At 44.5% G+C, this 23,863-nt stretch overlaps 1 protein-coding gene across 1 annotated transcript in view; it reads right to left on the bottom strand.

Annotated features, from left to right (window-relative positions):
- Nucleotides 1-3,376: 3,376 nt before the first annotated feature.
- trip4 (thyroid hormone receptor interactor 4) overlaps nucleotides 3,377-23,863 on the bottom strand; it is a 58,374-nt gene continuing 37,887 nt past the window's right edge. The window contains 1 exon segment of the mRNA XM_080530810.1: nucleotides 3,377-3,763. Coding sequence (XP_080386936.1) covers nucleotides 3,699-3,763 — 65 coding nt within the window. The 3' untranslated portion in view covers nucleotides 3,377-3,698.

Raw genomic sequence — 23,863 nt, 5'->3', positions numbered from 1 at the left:
GCTTTATATCAAATATAGTGAAAAATGGGGTGGTCAAAAATATTTTGGGAGCCTTGTTCGGGTGCACAGGGAGCCTTGTTGTAGCCGGGTGCATGGCATCATGAAAAAAGAAAATGATGTTGACATTTTGAGGGATAATATGAAGCATGACCCAAAGCATACATCAACATTGGTCCAACAGTTCCTAAAGGACACCAAAACCAAGGTCCTGGAGTGGCCCGCACAGAGCCCAGATCTCAATCCTATTGAGAATCTGTGGTGGGTGCTCAAAGTGAATGTCCATGCTCGGGAAACCATGCAATTAGGACCAGCTGGAACCATTTGCAATGGAAGAATGGGCCAAAATCCCTCAAGAGACCCGTGCCAACCTAGTAAATAACTACTCTAAGAGGTTGTTGACAGTTATGGCTCAGAAAGGGTACACTATTGACTATTAATGGCCAGGGGGCTAATCATTTTGGACGTGTCATTTCCGTTGCCGTTTCTTGTTTCAAATCAAACTTAGTGGACGTTTTGTCTTTATTATTTTTTAAACCAATACACCATAAACACTTGTTGTTAATGGTAATTTCCATGGAGAAATCAAGGGTTTTGTCTGATTTCACAAGGGGGGCTAATCATTTTGGCCTCAACTGTAGATAGGGTACAAGACGTTCCTGTGCTGCATTGTTCCTCAGCCGCCTCTTTCAAGTGTTCCTCAGTATAATTCCACATCCCAGTTTGGGGAAGACACACAAAGACCCTTCTGTTGCCACTACTCATTTTACGAATTATAGCCTGGCAGGTGGAGGAGGGAGAACCACAGGGTTGGGTCATAACTACATTTTTATTCCCTCAAATTCAAGGACCCGACACGGCATAGTTTGAGACAGAACTAGTTGACGAGCTAAGTATTTTTTTGTTGAATATATATATATATATTCGATATATATATATATATATATATATATTCGAGAGAGATAGAGAGAGGGGAATTCAAGCACTTTCAATGACCCATGTCTATTTTCAAAAACTTTTAAGACCTTGATTTATTTTTCTCAAATTCACAAACTTTTCAAACATTTCAAGGACCCGTGGGAACCCTGCCTCATGTACCTTCATTTGGCCACTGGTCCTGTTGTTCCAGTTCAGGACTCAGGAGTGGATCACAGAGGGACAGCCAGTGGAGCAGCAGCAGTAGCCTTGAGGGGAAGAGAGAATGTGTGCCCTGTCCAGGAACAACTCCTGGCCCTGAGTCCCTACACAACACTTGTGTCGACCCGAGGGTTGGATGGGTATGTAAGGTTGTAGCAACACCATCTCATCCTCTGAGAGGCTTGGTGGACATTCTCCAATCATTTTTTATCTACACCACTTTGCACTTTTCACACAAACACAAGTGAAATAGGGAGGGGGCGGAGGGGGGGGGGGTGTTATGGGTTGTTTTTGGAAAGCACCGGAAGCTGCTGCTGCTGCTGCTATTTCAAGGGTTGTCCCTCGGTCATCTCCTCATGTGGATGATGTGAGAGGACAAATGGGGGTATCTGAGAGGCGATGGGCAACTAGCCAGGCCTGCTAGGAACTAGAGACACACACAACCACCTTCTGGCGATGGGCAACCTGCCAGCCGGCCTACGAGGAACTAGAGACACACAAGCACTTTCTGGTTGTTTCAGGCCCAAGGAAACGGCTGTGAGGAGGAAGCTGTCTGGTGTGATGAGAAACAGGAAGAGCTGCTAGCTGCCACTGGCATTCCATTCCATTCGATTCCTGAGTGTTCTTTCTCTCTCAGCGATGGCAGAAGCACACACCCTCAGGACCAGGGGCTCACTCTCATTCAAACGACTCACACTGGGGCCTTTTGTTAACATAATTAGATCCCTCCATCATTTTGCCCAGGAGAAACGACTTGAATGATCTATGCGGTGTTTATTTAAACACGCTTAGTGAAAATTGTGAATGCTCGAATGCAGGGAATAACACCAACAGAGCTTGTGTTTGTGCGAACTCGGGTGTCTTTTTCCTCATCCAGAGAAATGCTCTGATCTGAAGGCCACCCACAGGGGCAAGTAGCTGTCATCATTGATTCAGTGAGGCTGAATTCGGTGAATTCTTGAACAGCCCCTTCTGGAAAACACCTTTTGTGGGTGAGGGGGGGGGTTTAACAAAGGAGAGCTCTTACGCTCTCTGGGTGGCTGAGATGACTGGGAGGATTGGTGCAATTAGGTGGTCTCCTGCTGAATGCTGTAGGGAAGAGGGGAGGGGGGGGGGGTAATCTGCAACTCAAACAAGAGTAAATCTAGGCTAATCAATGGTGAATTACAATGCTAGGCATGGATACACAAAAACACTACAACTAGCAATGGGTGTGTATGGTGGTGATTCATGCAACATCTCCGAAAACAACCTCAGGCAAGAAACAGCTCAAGTCAAACAGCCACTCAAAGCACTGAAGGAAATGAACACACACAAGCACAAGGGTAGTTACATCATAGAGCAACATAGCTAGCTACTGTATATTGGATAGCGATAACATTTTTAAAAAAAAGTCTCACAATCTTGAGCATATGGGGGTGAGAACGGTATAAATAAGACTAAATAAAAGTAAAACCTAACCCAATGTAACCAGTATATTTATAGCTCTCCTACTACCAGGCCTCTGTTTGGAAGTCACGGTACTCATTTGACACCTTTGTTTATTTCCTATTGAGGCAATGACGGTGCTGTCACCGTGAGGACACCATCACTCTGAGCCCAGGCCTGAAGCCCAGAGGCCTCTGCTTCTGACAGCCATTGTGACCTAGATAATGAAGAGAGAACAGGGACTTAATCACTCCTGTGGCCAATTGGTGCTTCAGTCACACTGAACATTCCATTGTGAAAGATAAACTAGACAAACTAGGTTTTGCACACAGCCCATATAAGCCTGGAATAATAACAACCAGTCAAACCTGGCCTTGGTGGTGGTACATTTCAGAAACGTGTGGTGTGCAAGCATTGGCCGGAGGTGATGTGGAAGATGATTGATTGGTAGATTAAGCCGATTAAGACATGGCTAATGTGGGGAATTACCTGGTCTTTGTGTTGTAAACGAAGGCTAGACCCTTCCAGCATTTGAGTGGAAGTGTCTGGGGAATGTGATTACGGTAGCTGTAAAATAACTGTGGCGAAAAAAGAAAAAAAAAAGATTTTAAATAAATAATGAAAAACTAAAATAAGGTATCCGGAAATAAGGATACACAAAAGACAAACACATTTAAAACAAGACGATTAGATCTTTCAAATGACTTCTTCATTGACCCCTCTATCTGATTTGATCATTGTTAGCAAACAACGGAGAGAAAAAAATCAAAGCAACTTGAATATCTTTTATTGCAAAGAAAATACAGCTGTTCAAGAGCACACTGTACATAACAGAATGTAGGCTAGCGAGAGACCATGGGTATGGACATTCCTGTATATGGTGCATTTCTGCTTGGTCATGGACCTCCGACTGTAAATCCTTTAATTAGATGACATGGATTCATAACACATTTACACAGTGTCCATGTTGTTAGCTGGAACTCCCGATAAAACATAGTTGGCAGATACTGGGGTGATTCAATCTGGCGCTAATAGTCCCCCTTTAGCCACAGTCAAACCCTCTCTCCTCCAGTTGAGAAACAGCCACGCTTCCTCTGTCCTTTTCTTCCTTTTCCTATCGCCCATTCTCTCCAATGTCACACTGCTGCCGACGGAACCAACCCATTTTTGGCACCCTGGTGGTACTGGCTCTCCAGCTTCCCTGTGGAGGGGGCAGGGGGTGGAAGGGAAGGGAAGAGGGGAGGAAGGGATGAATCAAAACACCATCAAAGGGACAGAGTGACCTTTCTGAAAGCTCAAGACCCACTGATTAGAGGTGACCTCTCAGCAGATAGCAGAGAGATAGAGAAAAGAGAGAGAGAGAGAGAGAGAGAGAGAGAGAGAGAGAGAGAGAGAGAGAGAGAGAGAGAGAGAGAGAGAGAGAGAGAGAGAGAGAGAGAGAGAGAGAGCTGACAAAAGGCTAGAGGCTGTTTATCCTACTGCTAGCATGGATTAGTCCACAGGCTTTTGTTGTCGGGACAATTAGCCATGTCTTTTAATCTGTCTATACAGATGTATATAGGCGACAAAGTACTGCATTCAGTTCCATATAGAATCAGGCAGATAATGAGCAACTCTTTATAACCCGGTAGTCAAAAGTCTCTGGGACAAGAACATCCCTAATTCTTTCAATGCGGGTTTGTTTTAGTGATTCAATCGGTTTTCCACAGTCACACTTTCTGGGCTGGGTAGATACGTGACCATATCAGCATATAGCCATCGGTGTGTGGGGGGATCATTTCAACATGATAGGACACAATTAGTAAGCCATAAAAAGAGTTGAAGTGAAGTGGAATGACTCTTTTCATAACCCTACCCCCTCAACCGCATTTCCTCCGCCAACTCACAACATTAACATCCCCCCCAAATAGACAGAGCTCATTCACAGCACAGCAATTCGGCGGAGGCAGACATGATGGGAAGGACTGGGGGCTCATTGTGATGCATGGAATGGACGGAACACATTGATACCATTCCTCATTCCATTCCATGCATTACAATGAGCCTGCTTTCCATGTCTGCCTCTGCCAGCCTTCCCCGTAGCATCGTCCAGGCTCCCGAAGCACCCTCTCTGCCCAGCAGAGACCCATATTAGGCCAGATAATCTGTGTGGAACCAGCCGTTAATGTCTAAGCACATAATAATCTAGAGCCTCGAAGGGTCCAAAACCCCTCATGCTATTCAAAACAGTCGGTGCTGACATTAGCTAGCTCTGTTTTCCAAGTAGCTGTGGTAGGAAAACTATGATGTAAGTGAAGCAGGCAGTCGGAGGTTGTCACTTCTGTTTTCTATCCATCGCGTGTCTCTCGGACCACGCACGCACGCACACAAACACACGCACGAGCGCGAGCGCGCGCACACACACACACACACACACACACACACACACACCCTCACTGCCTGGTTAGAGGCAGTGTAAACAAAGTGTTAAAGAGAAGTACTGTTTGCTCACCATTTCCAAACGTGTCTGAAAATACTGTTAGTGTGTTTATGTATGCATGTGTCTGTCTGTTACGCCTGGAGCACAACCTCCATGGTGAGTGGGAGTGACTCTGAATTGTCTAGTTACGGCAGTCAGCAGAAACTGTTAGGATAGTGGGTGTCGTAATGAAACCTTTGAACATGATGAAAGAATGCATATTCACAAACAATAGTCCTATTCAATCAATCAATCCATTCAAGATTAGATATCATTTGAGAAAGTGAGAAAACATGTTAGAATAAATACAAATTATGTTGTCTTTCCATCTCACTCAACAACCTAAATCTGTTCCAAATTAAGATTTATTATTATTATTATTATTATTATTATAATATATACAGGGATGCAAACTGGTGATGGCCCAAAAAGGTGACAAACATTTTTTTTGCCTGAAAACAAAGAACATTTATGAAAACTGTTGACCTATTTTGAGGTTAAAACAGCTAAAAGGTGACACGTGTGGTGGCACCCCTGATATATATATATATATATATATATTATTTTTTTACATTGGTACCCTTATTTCACAGTCCGTCCAAAAAACAACCCACTAAAAAACAAGTCTGTAATCGTGAGACGATAGTTCACTTCTCAAGTGTGTAATGAAGAGGGTTGTTTTGCCAACGAGGCTGATTGTTTCTGGGAAGTGCTAATGCTCTGGCTCACAGGCTGGTTCTATCCTCTCCTCTCTGTTAAATCTGCAAGGCTGCTGAGGCAACGCTTTCAAAGTGGTGGAGAGGAAGAGAGGGATGGAGGGATGGAGGGGGAGAAGGTTGAGAGAAAGGGGGGGGGGGCATTAATAGAGATAGAGAGCGGGAAAGAGAGAGCAGAAGTACGAGAAAGAAAGAAGGAAAGAAACAGAGAGGGGAAAAAAAACACAGAGAGGGAATGAGAGAGAGAGAGGGGGAGGGAGGCGATAGAGAGAAAAAAGAGATACAGGGGAGAAAGAGTAAGGAGGGAGAAAGCTCATCGATCGGCTGAGATAATTTCCCATTGATTGCTGCTCAGTGTGGAGGCTGCTGTAGAGAGGTTTATTACCCACACTGCAGCTGGGGAGGCGGCAATAATAGGCGCAGCAGTGTGTCCACAGAAAGATAGCTCTCACGCACACAAACACCCGCGCACGCACGCGCAACACGCAGTCAGGAGACGGTAATGTGTTCCTGAAAATTCAATCTCTCCAAACCCAGGATAGAGTGAAGAGGTCTGTATTCAGTATTTACTACAATGTGACAGGGGGCCAATTGACAACAACAACCTTAAGACAACCGTATGACAACAATGAAAGGCTTCTTTGTGTTGCCGAATTTCTGTTAGGAATAATGATTACCTACCAAACAACACAAATAAGGTAAATCTTTGTATTCTCAACAGTTCTTGTTCAAATTTCTGGGGCAACACCCACTACGCAAACAAGGCCAAGAAAGCCAAGTTGCCCTTAGGCACAGATCTAGGATCAGCTTACCCTCCCCCAAAATCAAAGGAGGAAAATGTCAAACTGATTATACTGTAGATCAGTGTCCAACAGGCATCCATCTTGTTTCTCAAATCTAGCCTCAATACGGCGTCAGATTAGTGACAAACGTCAAGCACGCGTGAGATGGCGCTGTCGAGCGCTCACCGAGCAAGCCTAAACTCAGTTGTGCGACGGCATAAACTTTACAGAGCGCATTGGCAGTGTAGGGTGCACAAATTAAACTTGAGGGCTTGCACGTGTGACGTTGACCTAGTATGTTTTTGCAAGAATGCAGTAACTTGCAGAGTTTTTCCATTTTATGAATACTTCATCAACGATGAAGAAATCTCCAAAAAAGGCTCCTCACACTTGCAAGCTCTCAAGTTCAATCCGTGCTCCCAAGACAGCATGTGCGTGCCAGACAGACAGACCCAAGCCAGAGAGTGCCCCTCTCAAAGTGGAATCTTCCCGCAGACCGCCAGACCTAAAAAACCCACCAGCTCTCCACTGCAGCAAAGTGGATGTCTACAATTGTTTTAGCAGCAGCGAGGGAGGGAAAAATGCAGCCACGCACGCACGCACGCACACAGTATTCTCATCCTCGTGTTAGTCACACCTAATTTAAATTCCTGTCCTGCTCCTCTCCTGCTCGCTGGTACATTTACAGGTTGAGGAGAAGAGAAGGATGCTGCTCCTGTGCGGCTAACACGGCTGCCGCTCCACTGGCTGTCTGCTCTCAAAGCAAGCTCTTTCTCCTTGGAGGACGTCTCTCTCTCTCTCTCTCACTCCACCAACCCCCCCACCCCCACCCACCGCCCCCCTGAAGTTGTTTTCACAGACACCGAACGAAGGGGCTGAAATGGCTGAGTGATTCCCACCACTGCTGCTGTGCTGGTTTAGTCACACACACACAGCAGCTGAACACGGCCTGTGTCTGACAGGTTAGTGGTGAAGGAAACGACGGAGCTAGCATGGCAGGGGGGGGTGGGGGAGGCTCTGAGGAGCAAGGACAAGTGTGATGGCTCGTTGAAGCTGCTGGCCTAAATAGGGTGTGACGCTTCGGATCAATTGTACCTGCTGCCACACACCTTGTCAAGGGGAATGGGGGGGCGTGTGTGTGTGTGTGTGTGTGTGTGTGTGTGTGTGGGTAGAAGAGGATCAAGTCAAGGATGAAATAAACAACCCAGTGGTATTCAATTGGAACAGTTCTCTCCAGGAAGTACCCTGTAGGAAGAGCTCAACTCAATTAAAACCAAAGACCCAAATAGAAACTCCTTCTGGTTGCCATGTGTGCGTCCATGTTTCAACTATGATGTAATTAGTTTCTTAATTAAGCCAATAACACACTCAAGGGTGTGCTATATCGTGGATATCGGAATGGCGGTTAATGCGGTAATGCGGTCACGGGCGCGAGGCGCAGCAGAGTGCTGTCGACCGTCGCGGCCGTTCCGATATCCTAGATATAACACACCCTGGAGTGTGTTATTGCTTTTATACAACTGGTTTACAGCAGCAATAACTCTGACAACAAGCAATGGTGCCAATGGGGGATTTCTCATGATATATTGTATTGGTTTATGCTCTCCCGGCCTATAAAAGTAGTTCATTACCGTAGTTAGGGATTCACACAGGGTTCATTGATAGTTCTGGAACGGATTGGTCTAATACGGTTGGCATGGCAACCCGGTGAAACAGATCTCTACCTGGCCTGCTTCTAAGCTAGCCAGTTGGGTTTTTGAGGAGTGTAGTAGCATAAGGATCAAAACCGGTTTTAGGAAACAACATGGCACTCCATACTACTGCAGCAGTCCGTAATGATGTAACTGATGCCACGGATAGGAAACCGCACTGTGTCTCCCTTGTTATCGATCTGTCTACGGCACTTGACACCGTTGATCATGACATCATGTTGCAAAGACTTGTCATCATAGGTTTATCTGATCAGGCGGTCTCAAGGTTCAACAGCTACATGTCAGATAGAACTCAGGGTGTTCAGTTGATGGCAGTTGAGTTTTGATGGCAACTCGGCAAGTTGTTAACTGTCCTGCCTTTACTGTTGTTCAGACTCAGACTTGTTCAGCTCTGTCAGCTGAAGTTGCTTTTAAAGTACTGAAAAGACAAAGTTAACGGTTTTCACAAAATCTTAAACTAAACCACAGTCTCTTCTAAGCATAGTCACTAAGGAGGACAAGCCAATAGAAAGAGCAACGTACAAGTACGTGGGGTTTCTTGATAGATGAGTGTCTCACTTTTAAACCCCACATCTAAGGTCTTGGGGGGGGGGAAAAATCTCAAGTTGCGTTCTTATTTGGGGAATAAGTCATGTTTTTCTTTTTGAAGTGAGAAGTCTTGTCTCCGCTACATTTGTGCCTGTAAGTGATTATGATGATGTCGACGTCTGTGGCCTCATTATGTTTGCTGGACACTGAGTAACATGGGGCGCTGAGGTTTGTCACCAACTCCAAAGCCCTCGCTCATCACTGTACCCTCTATAGGAGGGTGAGGTGGTCTTCCTGAGTTCTTCAGAGATTAATTGACTTGTTTGTATCGATAAGGTCATAATGAGACAGCTCCCATTTAAATGTTTTTTGTATATACTGTGAATATTTTGGTCAGGTGTCTCTTGTAAAAGAGATTGTTAAATCTCAATGAGTCTACACTGATAAAATAAAATAAAATAAAAAACAACCATGGTATAGCAACGTTTTCATGACTGAAAAATCTGTTTCCACAGATATCCTGAAGGGTGTTCATGACGTATACGTGTTGCAAGTGAAAGTGATGAGGTAGCTGCGCTTATATCGAGGATATCTCAACTGCTGAAATGCTTCTCAGCCAATCACAATGCTTGATTTGACCAACCCGTTGTATAACCTTCTTTGTCATTCTACGGTGGGTTGGGCCAGTTTCTGGTTTACACAATTTGCCCTTTTAGGAGAAAAAAAGAACGTTGTGTGGTAATAACTCTGCTCTAATCCATCTCTTGTCTTATCTGTGTAACCTGGCCTCTCTGCACAGTGACTGGGGAACTCCACACAGTAGTGACTAATCTCCCAGTACCCAGGGTCGGCCATCCTAATGTGGCCCAACAGGGAGAGAGCAGCTCTCTCATGCGCCCAGGAGTAATGTCTAGAAGGGCTGCTGCCTCTGTGGTTATCAATCACCCAGGGCTCTTAGTCCCAGCTACTGGCTGCTGCAGTACAGTGTGCTACAGAGAGATATGGAGCTCTGGTGCACCATGGGTAGCTATGCACTCCACTTACAAGAATCCACCATCTGTCCTGGAGGGTTTCATTCTTAAAACCAAGTGTAAAAATGCACTGAAAGTATTGGAAAGTTACATGTGGTAACATGTTGTTTTGCGCATGGCTGCCCTCTTTGGAGACACTGATAACTTGGAAAACACGCAATATGCTATGTTTACTAATACTGGTAAATGTGTGTCTATCCACAAAACGTAGAAATGGTAGCGTGGTAAACATTTCTGGCCACAATACTATCTTGTCTATGGGCATGAGTTGAATGTTGAATGTCCACTTTCAGGAAAAATATCGCTGTTGGGCCTTTTTAACTGTTCAAAATATCCCAAATATTGTACATTTACTTGTTAATTCATGTTATCATTACACTTGCTGCTGAAAACTGTCAGTGTTTTCTTCTTAGAAACATTAGCGTATATGCAGTTAGCATCTGTTGACAAGCATAAACGGTTGGACTTTAAGCAGCAAGCACACCAAAAGAGGAAGCTTAATAATAAACACATTTGTTTTTTGATGCAAATACTATTGTTAAATACCAAAACTTATCATGATTTTACAGTTGATTATTTGTTATTTCCCAGAAATCGTTATAACGGGTTTCACCTGCCTAAATGGTACGTAAAGGCCAGTGCTCGGCCACAACACCAGATTTTAGAAGACACCATGTCTGGCTAAAGACAGAGCTCTCCAATCAATGTTCTTTATCATGAAATCTCATTCCTTGATTGCAACTGATTAATCATGGCCATTTAGCACTAATTTAAATCTCCATACTGGAACTTCAAATTCTTCTCTTTTCATTATGACAAATCAAATACACATAGGGGTTGGTGGTCGAGTAGAGTCCTGCTCCAATAACTTTCCCCCCATCTCTTATGACATTCTTCTGTCTTTGAATATTTCATCTCAGCCCTTTGCAAGGACATAAAAATCACTTTCCTGAGAATATACTGTATAGTTGGCAATGAACACTGGCACATTTTATTTATGTATGTGTTTACGTGAGAGAGAGGACAGATGCAAAAACATTGACATTGAAATTTCAATAAGCCAGATGCATTGCACCATAACACATTAGCGTAATTTTCCGTGCCCGTCTCTAAAACGAATAACTAATCTCACACTCGAGGAGTCAGCTACGTTCACTGCAAAGACCTGTGCTGCTAGAATAATCGATGCTTAATAAATAAAATGAAGACTGCAGACTCATTTATTTAACAGTCCCAATTCAACTAGCCACAGGCAACAACTAGAATGCTGTCTTGTTTTAGGGCCAGGTTTGAATAAGTAGACGAATCAATAGTCATGCTGTGTCTGGGGGTGCACAAGGCCACATATGTAAATGTAAATAAATAATAATACTCAGAAAACATAAGGTAGCTCAAGCCCCGTCATTGGCATCACCTATACGTAAAAGGCTGACCTGGACTCTCGCTGGTGGAAATCCAAATACCACATAAGCTTATATTCTTTTTATGTGGCCGTCCACCTGTTTACTACAGCATTTGGGCATTCTGGAATGAGATTAGCATGGCCTAATCCGTGGTCATTCTATGTTCTCCACTAAACGTTAACGTATCCATCTGTGTCTTTGAGGTGGGTTTGCATTTATCGGACGGAAAATGTGCATTTGCATTTACCTCTCCAATATGTGGCCTTTCAGCTTTCACCCCCCAGACACAGCATGACTTCAGTATAGGTGTTAAACCACCATCTTCTTCTTCTTGTTCGCTAGCTAGTAACCGTCGGCTTCCTGTGTAGAAAGGAAGTAGTTGTTCGTTCTGCCCGGGGGCCAGGCTAGAACGGCCGTTTGTTTACACACATTCGGATCTCTCCTACAGTCGCCTAGGGCTGGGCAATGAGTGTGAATACAGCCCGTCATGAAGAAGGGGGTCTGTATTAAAAACAGCCTACCCTCGTCTAATTAGAATGTAAATGTAGCGTGGGCTGTGGATGGATCACGCACGAGGGAGGGAAGGAGAGAGAGAGAGAGAGAGAGAGAGAGAGAGAGAGAGAGAGAGAGAGAGAGGCGCTGGCATTTAGATTAGTCTGAGACTAGATTACTGATGACACAGTGTGTGTTGGGGAGATAGCTCGTTCCACAGCCTGGGTGACTGACTAATTGTATTTCACCACTGGCAGTAAGAGGCTATCACTGCTCTATCATCGCTAATTAGGTAGAGGGAGTGCAGAAATTAATTTGTTGTTACATGAGCACACGTGCACTGCAAGAGCAGGTGCGCATGCATGCACGCACGCACGCACCACACGCACCACCTTGTAGAACTGATTGAATGTGTTAAACCGAGACTCTTGTTTTGCCTCACTCGATACTCCACAGTGTAAAGAAAAACTAAATACATTTCTTCTTCTTCAGGGGGGGAAGAAGCTGGGAACAGAGCTAGCCAAGACCAAACAGAGAAGCAGGGGAGGGAGTCAGAGATAGAGGGAGATGTAGAAAAACAGTGAGGGAGGAGAGAGAGAGAGAAAGAGAGAGAGAGAGAGAGAGAGAGAGAGAAAGCAGAAGAGGGAATAAATTGAAGCTGATCTAGTGCTCTGCATTCAGAGGAGGCTGGATTTCCATATATGTGCAGCAGTGCAGCGGGAGAAATGTGTCAGTGCTGACAGCTCGCTGAATATCTTAAACCTCTGTTGACACCCCTGCGGGCATCTCTCTCTCTCTCGCTCTCTCTCTCTCTCACTCTCTCTCTCCCTCTCTCACTCACTCACTCACTCACTCAATCCCTCCCTCTCTCTGCTTAAGGTCAGGAGACTGGGGGATTTGTGCATTGCTTTGTTCCCACATGGCAGTGTGCAGTAGCGTTTGGTTTATTTAATGGTCAGTTCAAGTGCAAGGCACATCTCTAGGGAAATGACCCACTGGAGCACTCCCTTGCTCAAAGGGCACGCTGAGACATCTGTGTGTGAGAGAGAGGGAGAAAGAGAGAGAGAGTGTGTGTGTGTGCATGTAGGACAGAGAGAGAGAGAGAGTGAAGCTATGCGTACACCCAACACCGACCCACCTCAACCCCGATCTCCCCGTGGTAAATAACTCCGCACAGTGCCTCCAATCACACTCTAGTGTGAGTACCGTGGGAGAGAGAAACACATGCTCACACAGTCTCCTCTGGAATACACTGGACACATACAGTACATTCTACATTCCAGCATCTCCAGTATGTCAAAAGACCTACTGTATGTGCGTAACGGCTCTGTGTGTGTCAGCTAAGCTACCTTATCTGATGTCCTCGATTGGAAAAAAAGAGCACATGAAGAGAAAATGCTTGTTTTTTTGCGGTCAAAACCGCCCCCCAGGATATCAACATTATCCTACTTATCCAGGTGAGGCTGTTAAAAATGACTTAATTCAGCAAATCGGTAGTTCTCCCAGGATCAACATCAAAGCTTTCAGGAAAAATGATATCTGTTGACAGCGAACATCACTTCTGGCGGGGATTTGACATGCTTAGTTCGGGGGCCACCGATGGTATTTTGAATGCAGCACTGCCCCAACAAAAAAAGAAACATGATGGGTCTAGTTAAGTATCTATCGTTCGATAGTGATCATCATTTCTCACAAGGCTTTGATATCAGCTCGCCGTTTTTGTTTTTGAATGAATCGTTTGTGAATCTGTGAGTTATTTAACAGTGGTGGATATGAAGACCCGATGGATGGGTCCTGGGGAAGTATTCCATTTAGCCCAAGGTCACGTCAGCCCAAGGTGACGCTCCGGTCTCCCAGGGCTGTGAACGCGTCTCTGTCAGTAGAAAGGGGAATGCTGATGGGACTGTCAATCTCCATTCAGCTTCCACCCAGAGGGAGAGAAGAGCAGAGGAGAGGAGAAGAGAGGAGAGGAGAGGGGAGGGGAGAAGAGAAAAGAAGAGAAGAGAGAGAGAGACATCCTCCAAGGATGTGAGTCGCACACAACACACTCTCTGACACTGTGCTCAGGCATCTTAGCATGCCGGAGGCGCGTTGACATTGATTCGCCCGGCCCCCTTCCATCCGTCTCCTTGACAGTGGTAACTGGATTGTTAATAAAAATGGAAATTGAGCCATGCTACGCTCATACATACATACATACCTACGAGCATGCGCGCGCACACACACGCACCCTAGGCCACTGTTGCATTGCTCTTTTCATCAAAGCAGACCCACACATGTACAGATAACCCAACAGACAGAGAGGGTGGAGTAGGGGCGCAGATGGAGAGTCGGGTGGTGGTGAGGGAGGGAGAGGAAACAAGAGAGAGAAGAGGGGAGGGCAAAGCATCGGGTTTGCTGTTGTGTTGTTCCCATTCCCTATCCTGTTGCCGTTCCTTTTACAAGACCTCAGGAGGTTTAACAATTAAATCTAGGCTTCGGAGGACTCGTCATTCATGTGACATCACAATGCAGTGAGCTTCTTCACGGTCATGTCATGTATAGTCCTCATTAGCATAGCGTTGTTTCATGTCACATGACTGGACTTCACACGAGTAGCGACGGGATCTACAGCTCTCTCGCCTCCCCAGAAACGAAACTGGCCGAGGCTAGCAGTCTAAGTGAGGATCCATCATCTCTTAAAGAACAGTGAGTTATTTAATCAATGTATCTCCCCCGGCCCCCCTCCCTCCCACACACGTCCCCACCTCCAGTCCTTGGCAGCAGAACGGCCTTAGACACGCCATCAGATGCTATAGATTTCCTGGGGATGGGGGGAGGGGGTGGCGTGTATCTAACGGCCCCAGATTTTCTGAATGTCTGACATGCTTTTATGGAGAGCTATGTCGTTAATGGCTGGCTGAGTCAGAGCTAGATCAGTAACGCTGGATAGAGTGTGTGACCTCCAAAAGACAAGGAAGGCAATGATGTCTCCGAGAGCTACTCTCCAGCAGCACTTCAGTATTGGCAAGGATATGCAGGCAGGGTTTTTAATAGGTAATTACTGTTTAGTATCCCCATCTACTCCCGCCTGAAAGCAAGTATTGACTTTGGAAGCAGATTCTGGGACCCTAATGTAAAGCTAATCAGATTCAATGAAACCTTGCTTGAATATTATACGGTCCAATTTCAAAGTTCATTACACTTTCATGAATAGTGATCAGTGAAATACCCTAACAATCAAAAGGGGCTGTATAAACATTATAATAAGGAGCTCTTAAAAATTCAGTATAGCATATATAACATATTATAGATACAGTGTTATGCTTTGTATGATCTCACTTGTCTAGTAAAATGACCAACTGAGTGCTTGTTGTGAAGTCAGATACAGGGTTAGCATACTAGTCAGATACAGGGTTAGCATACTAGTCAGATACAGGGTTAACATACTAGTCAGATACAGGGTTAACATACTAGTCAGATACAGGGTTGGCATACTAGTCAGATACAGGGTTAGCATACTAGTCAGATACAGGGTTAGCATACTAGTCAGATACAGGGTTAGCATACTAGTCAGATACAGGGTTGGCATACTAGTCAGATACAGGGTTAACATACTAGTCACTGAACAGAATGTCATCCTGTGCACGTGCCACAGAACATCTTTCCAGACAGTGTGTTCTCTTCTAGGTAGCTCTCAAAATCACTTCATCCTCTCAGAGGAGGTGAGAGAGATCAGCGAGGCATTCAAGAGTTACCAAAAGGTTTGAATAGACAAACTATAGAAACAGAAATGTTTCTTTGTCACAGAGCACAGAGTAGTAGGGCAATCTTGTCAGCTGTAGGCCTACTGTACATGCCATTCCTATCTGCCATACTGGTTTCAGCATTCTGAATGCACCCCTGGTGACAGCAGTGTTAGACCAGGCCTCTGCAAAGCAAAGCTGCTTCTTTGACCAAACCCGCCGCCTCCTGATAAAGATAACATTTTAAAAGCCTGTCGGTATTTTTTATAGGGGGCAGAAGCAGGATTAGATTGTTTTATTTTTTTGAATGTTTGGCTCAGAGTTTGTGGCTAGTCATGCGATGACCCTTTTAACAGCCGAAAAAAGGCAAAACATTGTCCTAAAAGTTCCCTGTCGTTGTTTAATGTGCCATTATCTCTCAAACAAGGGTAGTCTTGGGCTACATATCCCTGGGAAATACAATAAATATCCCTAGTAAGTCATAAATCGTTGCAGTTCCGTGACTGTAAAAATTATCCATCAAAGCAGGAATGTTCATTCCATCTTTTTTCCAGAAATGAGAAGAAGAGTTGAAACGATGGGTTTGTTTGCTATGGTTACTTAACATGGTCGTGATGTTACTGATAATCTTCAGCTGTGTCGAGAGCAAAAGGCGCAGGAAGTGAGGTCTGTGGAGTTCAGCTCGGAAACGAAGCGTGGAACCGAACGGTTGTACATGCTAAATGGTGATTGAACCGTGATTATTAACAGTAAATGATCCTGTCAGACACATTACTCACCAGACCTACACATTGATTAGATTAGATTCAACTTTATTGTCATTGCAGAGTACAAGTACTAGACAATGAAATGCAGTTAAGCATCTAACCAGGAGTGCAAATAATGATATAAGAACATGATATTAAAAACATGACAGTGATAGGTAGCCTACAGTAAGTTTAGAGGTATATACAGTTATGAGCTATGTACAGTTAAGGTAGTTTATGTACAGTATGTAATGTGCAGATGAATAAGAGGCTATATCAAAGAGGTATGTGCAATGTGCAATATACAGTATGTGTAAAGGTAGTATTGTAAACATCAGTAGTGTAAAGGTTAAAGAGTGATCATATTGACCAAGGATGTGCAACCAGCAGTCTTGCAAAGGTTACATTGGATTGTTCAGTGTGTGTGTGTGGGGGGGGGGGGGATTTTTGCTCACATGTGGCACTGATTTGATATGTAACATTAACCAGTAAAAAAGCACATTGAATCTGATACTCAGATCCGATTCAGGCCTCAATCTCATACTGGCCTCAATCAGATACGAATCGGATGTGTGTCATTTTGCATTTTGATGACGTTTGACGTGAGGTTCACTCACTTCAACAGTGAAGTGCTAATCTAAACATAGTTCGGAAAGCAATGGCTTTATATTATTCTATATATAAAAGGGATTATAATTTCTGTCTCGTTTGCATCCATTGCAAGCGCCGGCTGTCTGTTAACTTTCGTTTTCGGTAACCAAAGCATGTGCGCATGCGGGTTGTTTCAAGTGTTACTAGTGTAAGCACAGGTATCGGTATATGTAAGCAGGCGTTCAAAACAAATCGGATATAGGCGCTAAATCGGAACTAGGCATTACGACCTGTGGTGTAAATGCAGCCGTAAGTGGAAGCCAGTCAGACGCTGTGCAATTCTAACTGCTTTTTCAAGAACCGACAGGCCCACGCTGTCAGCGCCTGACTATCATGTCCAAATTAACCTGTCTTTTTTTAGCCCTCCGTGCTCTCCGTGCATAAGAAGGCTATGCCTACCGCTGCACTTTCTTACTATTCCACGGCCTGCTGTTGCCATGGCCATAAACAAACATGGGAGGGTGAGGGTGAGAGGGGGGGGGGCTCCATCACATTGCCCTGTGTGAGTTACCGGCGGGGCCTGCTCGTGCAGTGGACATCGTGACGTGGGTAATGTGTCTTGTAGGAGAGACACTCTCATCAGGGTGGAATCGGCTGCGTTGGTGAAAACTGCACAGTGTCCGTCTGGCTTAAGACAGAGCCAATTTCACAGTACGCTTCCTCAGGGTTTCTACAAGTTTCAACGAGTCAAATTTAAGACCTTTTTAGATCTTTTTTTAGACGTCTTTGGATATCATTTTAGACCTATTCGCGACACCGTATGATAGCTTTTTGTCATCCTCAAGGTGATGAAATGAGGGATTTCACTGCCATACAGACAAAAGTCTGAAGGATAATTAATATAAAATAAATATTGGTTCCAGTTTGATTAATTTCCGCGTAAATAGATGTGGTCGGACTGATTTCCTTGCAGGACAATCTAATCTCATTTTTAAGACCTAGCACCTCTTTTTTTTTTTTAGACCGAATACCTGGAATTTACGTCCTTTTGGGCCTCATAGATCGGGTTGCTGGAATTTTGACTTTAAGGCTTTTAAGACCAGCGCGGGAACCCTGCTTACTGTAATTCAAGCGAACACATGACTTCTCTTTGATTCTGCATTATGAGCCTAGCCTAAATCCAAACAGTCACTTATTTGTTATGCAGTGTACTCTAAGTGCTGTCATGGCTGGTGCTTTTGTTAGCCATGAGAAATATATTATTATATAAGCATACTGCATTGTCTATGAATACAAAATGACTATTAGTCAGCCATGCTTATTGCTAATTGCAAGCCTATGATATTCTATTAACATACAGGACAGGACAGCTCTCGACGTGAAACGTGATTTGCCGAAGGGGCTAACTAACAGGAATTAGTGAAGACAAGACAACTGGTATACAGGGAGAGACCATGTAAGGATCCCTGCTGTGTGGAGGGGGAAAGAAAGAGAAAGAGAAAGAGAGAGTGGTTCAGCAGAGGAGATGTTCACCAGGGCTCAGTAACTCCACATGTAAAGTGGTAAAGTGGGTCAACACCGCTCCTGGAGAGCTTCATAAGCAACCAGAGGCTTTATACAACACACTCGATAATTACAAAGATGTAGAGAGGTAGAGGAGGAGGCGCGTGAAGCCTGTGGGTGGGGGAGGGGGGTTGGAATGGGCTGATTAAACTACTATAGCCGTAACAAGGAAGTACAGTACCTACTGTGCGCTCGCAAACCTTCCATTCAATTCAAGTACTCCACAACGCTCGAGTACGTAGGCTCGGCTGGTGTCCCTTTAACCTGAGGTAAACAGGTTAACAGGTTAACAGGTTAACTGTCCAGAGGTAAACAGGTTAACTGTCATCCTGAGAGGAGGTGTGAGGAGATGTCGGCTTGGAACCCCAAGAAGAGGCTCAGCTGGGGCTGACACTTGTGAGCATACTTCTACCCCGGGAGCTCATGAGCTCTCAGGCGAAGGTGTAACCCCCTCCCCCACCCCCCCCCCTTCCCCAGGCTATTGCGCACAGCGCATATAAAGCCTGGAATAACAGACTCAAACCTGGCCTTAGTGGGAGGGAAGTCATTAGTAAAGTATTTTGTCATTTCTGATTTCAGCCAACCACATGACGGCAAGGCAGGGCTTAGAGTCAGACACATGTAAGCACGCGAGCACTGGGGGAGGGGGGTGGGGGGGGTGCTGTGGGAGAAGATTAAGGTAAAGCCAATGGGCTTCTGGTAAACAAGGGCCTAGTTTGACGAGGTGGTCCACCAGACCTTCTGAGTGTTTACAGGAAGTGTCTGGGAACGAGAGCGAGGGGTGAGGAGGAAGAGTAAACAGGACCAAGCCAGGCTGACACAGTCCGCCACCTAGGGCACGCTACACCACACAAACACACACACACACACACACACACACACACACACACACACACGCACACACACACACACACACACACACACACGCACGCACACACACACACTGATCTCATTAGCAAATAGGCTATGCTGTGAAAAAGCTAAATGCATCCTTACCGAACACACTCAAACTCACATCACTTACCATTTTTCAAAAATAAACTTCAGCAGGTCATAGTTGACTGTTAGTTCCTGCTGATTGCCCCCCCCCACACATATATATATATACACACACACACACACACACACACACACGCACACCTATTCTATTTGTTACACACAAATATTCTATTTGTTTTTATTTATTTATCTTCACGGTCTTTGCTGTTCTTATGTATTGTATGTATTGTTCTATGTTGACCCTGAGTATTTCAGTTTGTATGTTTGTTTTTATTCTTGCCGATCATCATTGAAAATGAGAATTTGTTGTCAACTGATTTTATCTGGTTAAATAAAGGTAAATAAATAAAAAATGTGTCTAGATTAGAAGCATCATGCAGAGAAAGAAGAAAAACAGGAGGTAAATCAAAAAGAGTACCGGTTCGTCTTTTTCTTCTGTTCTTCTATTTATTTATTTTCTTAGGTGCTTTGTAGGATGTGAATCAGAAGAACATACGCCTTAAGATAAAGCAATTCATAGGAAAACAAATGGACTGAAAGCTCTAACATTCACACAGCCAGCAGTAACCCAGCAACCCTAAACACTGGGTCCCTTTTTCAATAGATAAAAAATGAACCCTACCTTCCAACCTTCCATGACAGAATCAATAACACAATGGACTGGCTAGGTGGGTGGGTGAAAGCAAAGGTACCATCAAATGGTAGCAGTTCGATAACGATTTATAATAAATAAATAAATAAAACAATATTCTTCCTTCTAGCATTTTGACTGCCAATGGTCTCTGGCCGCCCGATCATAGATTACTTTTTCCTTGTGATGACTGATGGATAGATGATTCACTTACTTAGACAAATGTATTATGTCGTAAGTCGCTTTTGGAATCTGTTAAATGCCAAATATGTAAATGTGAATGTAATGCCAGCCAGATCTGCGATGACTTCAAGGAAGAAAGGGAAGAGTGGTGGATTTTCAAAGCATCAGAATGGGGCCCAGTGCCAGCATACTTACTTCTTGGCCCCGAGGTAAGGAGCATTGTAAACAACATTTGAAAGAGGTTAGCATGGTCTGTAAAGGAAAAGATATTGGAGCTCGGCGGTGCTCCCAGGGTGTTTATAAGTAGCTCATTCACCCATCCCCCGCCTCACCTCAGGACGACTACGAGCGCAGATGCTTCTAGACTAACAAGCTACAAGCCCATCATATACAGCAACACAGCATACGCAAAGCATACATGCCCCGCCAGTGCAGTCATTTTGCCTGCTACACCAGAAGCATGATTGGTCGCATGCACGGACTCAGAATAAATAGCTCTCCCAGTTTGTGTCTGTGAGGAACTTCAAATTGATCAATTCCTGATGTTGAAGTTGTTTTTGTTTTATGTTGAGTAGCCTGTAAAATCAGAATATCTTCGAATGGGGGTTTGTCTAAACATCATTCACCTCCAAATATAAACGAGTTCAACTGTATTTCGGTTTATATGTTTGTTTTTCATACAGGTACTACTCTTGTATGTATATACTACTACTATTAACATTATTACACTATGACGCAGAGTGAATATGTTTAAAACGTCCCAAAAATAATTGAGAACTATAATCTCAGGTACTTTGTATGGTGTTTATGTCCATCATGTTCCACTGCTGCTACAGGACCCTCACAACATCTATGCTTTAGGAAAACGTCAGACGTAGCAGGTAACCTTGACTACGCAACGATTACAACACCGTATCAAGCCTGTCTCACAAACATGTTTGTTTTTGTACGTGTCTGGTCTAGCGGCTCTGTAAATATGATCCTCAGCAATGTGAAAACAAACCTCACCAGTAAACGAGATCTAAAATGTCTTTGAAGGCAAGACGGTGTAAGCTATCGCTACCGGTCGATGATGTTACGTTTTGTAACTCATACTTGGCAAAGGTTTATATTGGTTTGCCTCATACTTTAGGGACTGTTAACGTTTATGAACATAAACATCTATGTAGGCCCTCATGGGTTCAAGTAAAGAGTTTCTGATTGAAACTAAGTCGCTTTCAACCCAGCCTGAGGTATTATACTCAATCAGGTGAAACAGGAATCACTAATGAATGGAATAATACATGGAGTGTATAATGTATGCATATCCCCAGAATTCAGGACGTGGGTGGCAAGATACAGAATAGAAGCAAAACCGAGGCTTGCAAAATGCTTCCCACAGATCCAAACAAGACTGGAGCTAAGCACTGAAGCTACTACCACCTGCTGTGTTTACCCTGGGGGGGCCAAGTGAACATGATGCTATTTCTAGTCTCTCACAGATCCCCGATCCATCAAATCATTTTAGCATCTGTAGCGAGCTGTCTATTTGCTTACAGTTCCCTGTGAATTCGTTCCCATTCACACAGAGTCGTTTTCTTTTAGCTCCGGTCGCGGCAGGAGATTCATACGGCTCGAACTGTGGGTTGGCTAAAGAACAAAAGGGAAAGGTTCAGTGATAGCTGCCTGCGGGTGGAATCAGTTGAGATGGAGCCGCAGCTACCTTGACATCTATTCCTTCCCCCCATCGCCGACTCTGGTCTCTTACTTCCAGTCTTACGATGCGAGATCAGAGAGATTATTTACAGACGCACAGCCTTACACTTACCTGGCTCCACATGTGTATGTGCCGGAGCCAACTCCTATGGCTATTGTGGGTTTTGGCCAAAGCACACACAGTTCTGGCAGTAGGCGATAATGTACTGCACTGCACTGTACATCTCTTCAACAAGACATTAAAACATTTGGGGGAAATAATGTAATACTTTCCAATAGGTCTTCCTCTGTGGTTGTCATCGCTAGTGTGAACCCTGACGGGTTACTAGTATGGAACAGGAGCTTTGTTGGGAGAGGCGAAAACATTTGGGGGTGTCGTTTCAGTACTTTAGGGATTGGGAATGCCAGACGCATTAGTCGGATTGCCAGAGGCTTACAGTGGAATTCCACAACCCCACTATCTGGGAGATTGGACAGAGCAGCTGGCATTATTTCAGGGTGAGGGCCAATTCACATTTGTATTATTCTCAATGAATCCAAATTCAATAAATGACTTCGATAGTCTGCTTTCAATTCAGGCATTGAATTTCAAATCCACTTCTTACAAAGAGTCAATTGAAATTCAAACCGAGCCCAACCCTGGTTAATTGGAGAAAGCTGTGGCTTTAGCTGAGAAGCCGTCCTTTACCGGGCATGCAGTTTTGTCTGTTATAAAGAGCCTAGTCTTGGCATTGTGCTCTTTTTTTTTTTTTCAATTATTGCTTTTTTTCCAGGTTTCATGGGACCTACAGTAGGATGAATTGCTGAAGTAAACAAGGTGACCCACATCTCCCAGCATGTTAGTTTCTTAAAGAAGCTGCTTGAGAGAGCCATAGACTATAACCATCTTTCCAGCCAGCTCCCCTCAAACCATTGCTTGCCTCATTAGCATTGCAAATAACACCTAAATCGCCTACGGCAGCAACCACGAAATAGGACAGAATTAATAAAATTACATAAAAAGGGTGGTGTACAGCAATAGGAAGGTGGGTGAGGGGGGAAGGGAGAGGGGGGAGGGAGGGGGGGGGGGAGATTAGTGTTCTTAACAGGATGTATGGGAGGTTATGAGTAGAGTGCACTGGGGGAGTTGCATGTCGGCCGCCGCTATGCATACATTTGATGGCTAAGTGCACATTACGCCTGGGTAATGGACTCAATGAAAACACTGTAATGAAAGACCAGGCAGGTGGAGTAGGGAGAGGAGGAGGTGGGAGAACGGGGAGGAGGTCGTGGAAGCAAAAGTCTCGGCTCCTGAACTGATAATGGCCAAGGACAGTCCTCGCCTCTCTGCGTAGGTCTAATGGACACGAGTGTACAGCCAACTAGGATGGCCTCTCAAAATGGCCGCCCCTTCTACTCCATTGACCTTGTTCGAGCATGAGGTAATTTATGATTAGCATGACGATTCAATGAATGGCAAAATGCAGGCATGGCTTTGTGGCACTATATTCATCTACAATGTTTCCTCCATTTAGGTCTGGGAGGCTTTTTCAGCTGAAAACAAGAATAGTAAATGTGGTCTAGTCCGACCAAAAACACAGGCCAAAAAAAGGCATTCACGGGTCACGTAAATGGCAGCAAATCATTTTCGAGGGTGCACTTTCAGATGATTGCTGCACAGAGATACACAGAGAGAAGGACGATTTCACCATCGACTTGCCACTGTCATTACGTCTTAATTGGAATCTCAACTCTTTTCATCTGGGACTTTCCACTGCAACTGTGGAATGAGGAAATTAGGATCAAATTAAGATAAAGAATTCGTTTTTTTGCGGCTGGTTATTTTTCCAGACGGAAGCTGCTGGCTATAGCTCACACAGGAAACCCCATAGACGAGATAGCCATGTGGAGAACGAGGGTCCAACTGGGTGGCAGGACAGGAGTGCAACGTGCTGTATTGAACGCTGCAGGTAGAAATGCCATGAATAGGGCTGACATGACTCTTTACTCTACATGTCAGAGGCATATCTGTTCACACACAATATAGTTGTATCTACAATGCCCTGT

The sequence above is a fragment of the Nansenia antarctica genome (assembly GCF_963989245.1).
Source record: "Nansenia antarctica genome assembly, chromosome: 5".
Lineage (NCBI taxonomy): Eukaryota > Metazoa > Chordata > Actinopteri > Argentiniformes > Microstomatidae > Nansenia > Nansenia antarctica.
This window is presented reverse-complemented; position numbering and strand designations above follow the sequence as displayed.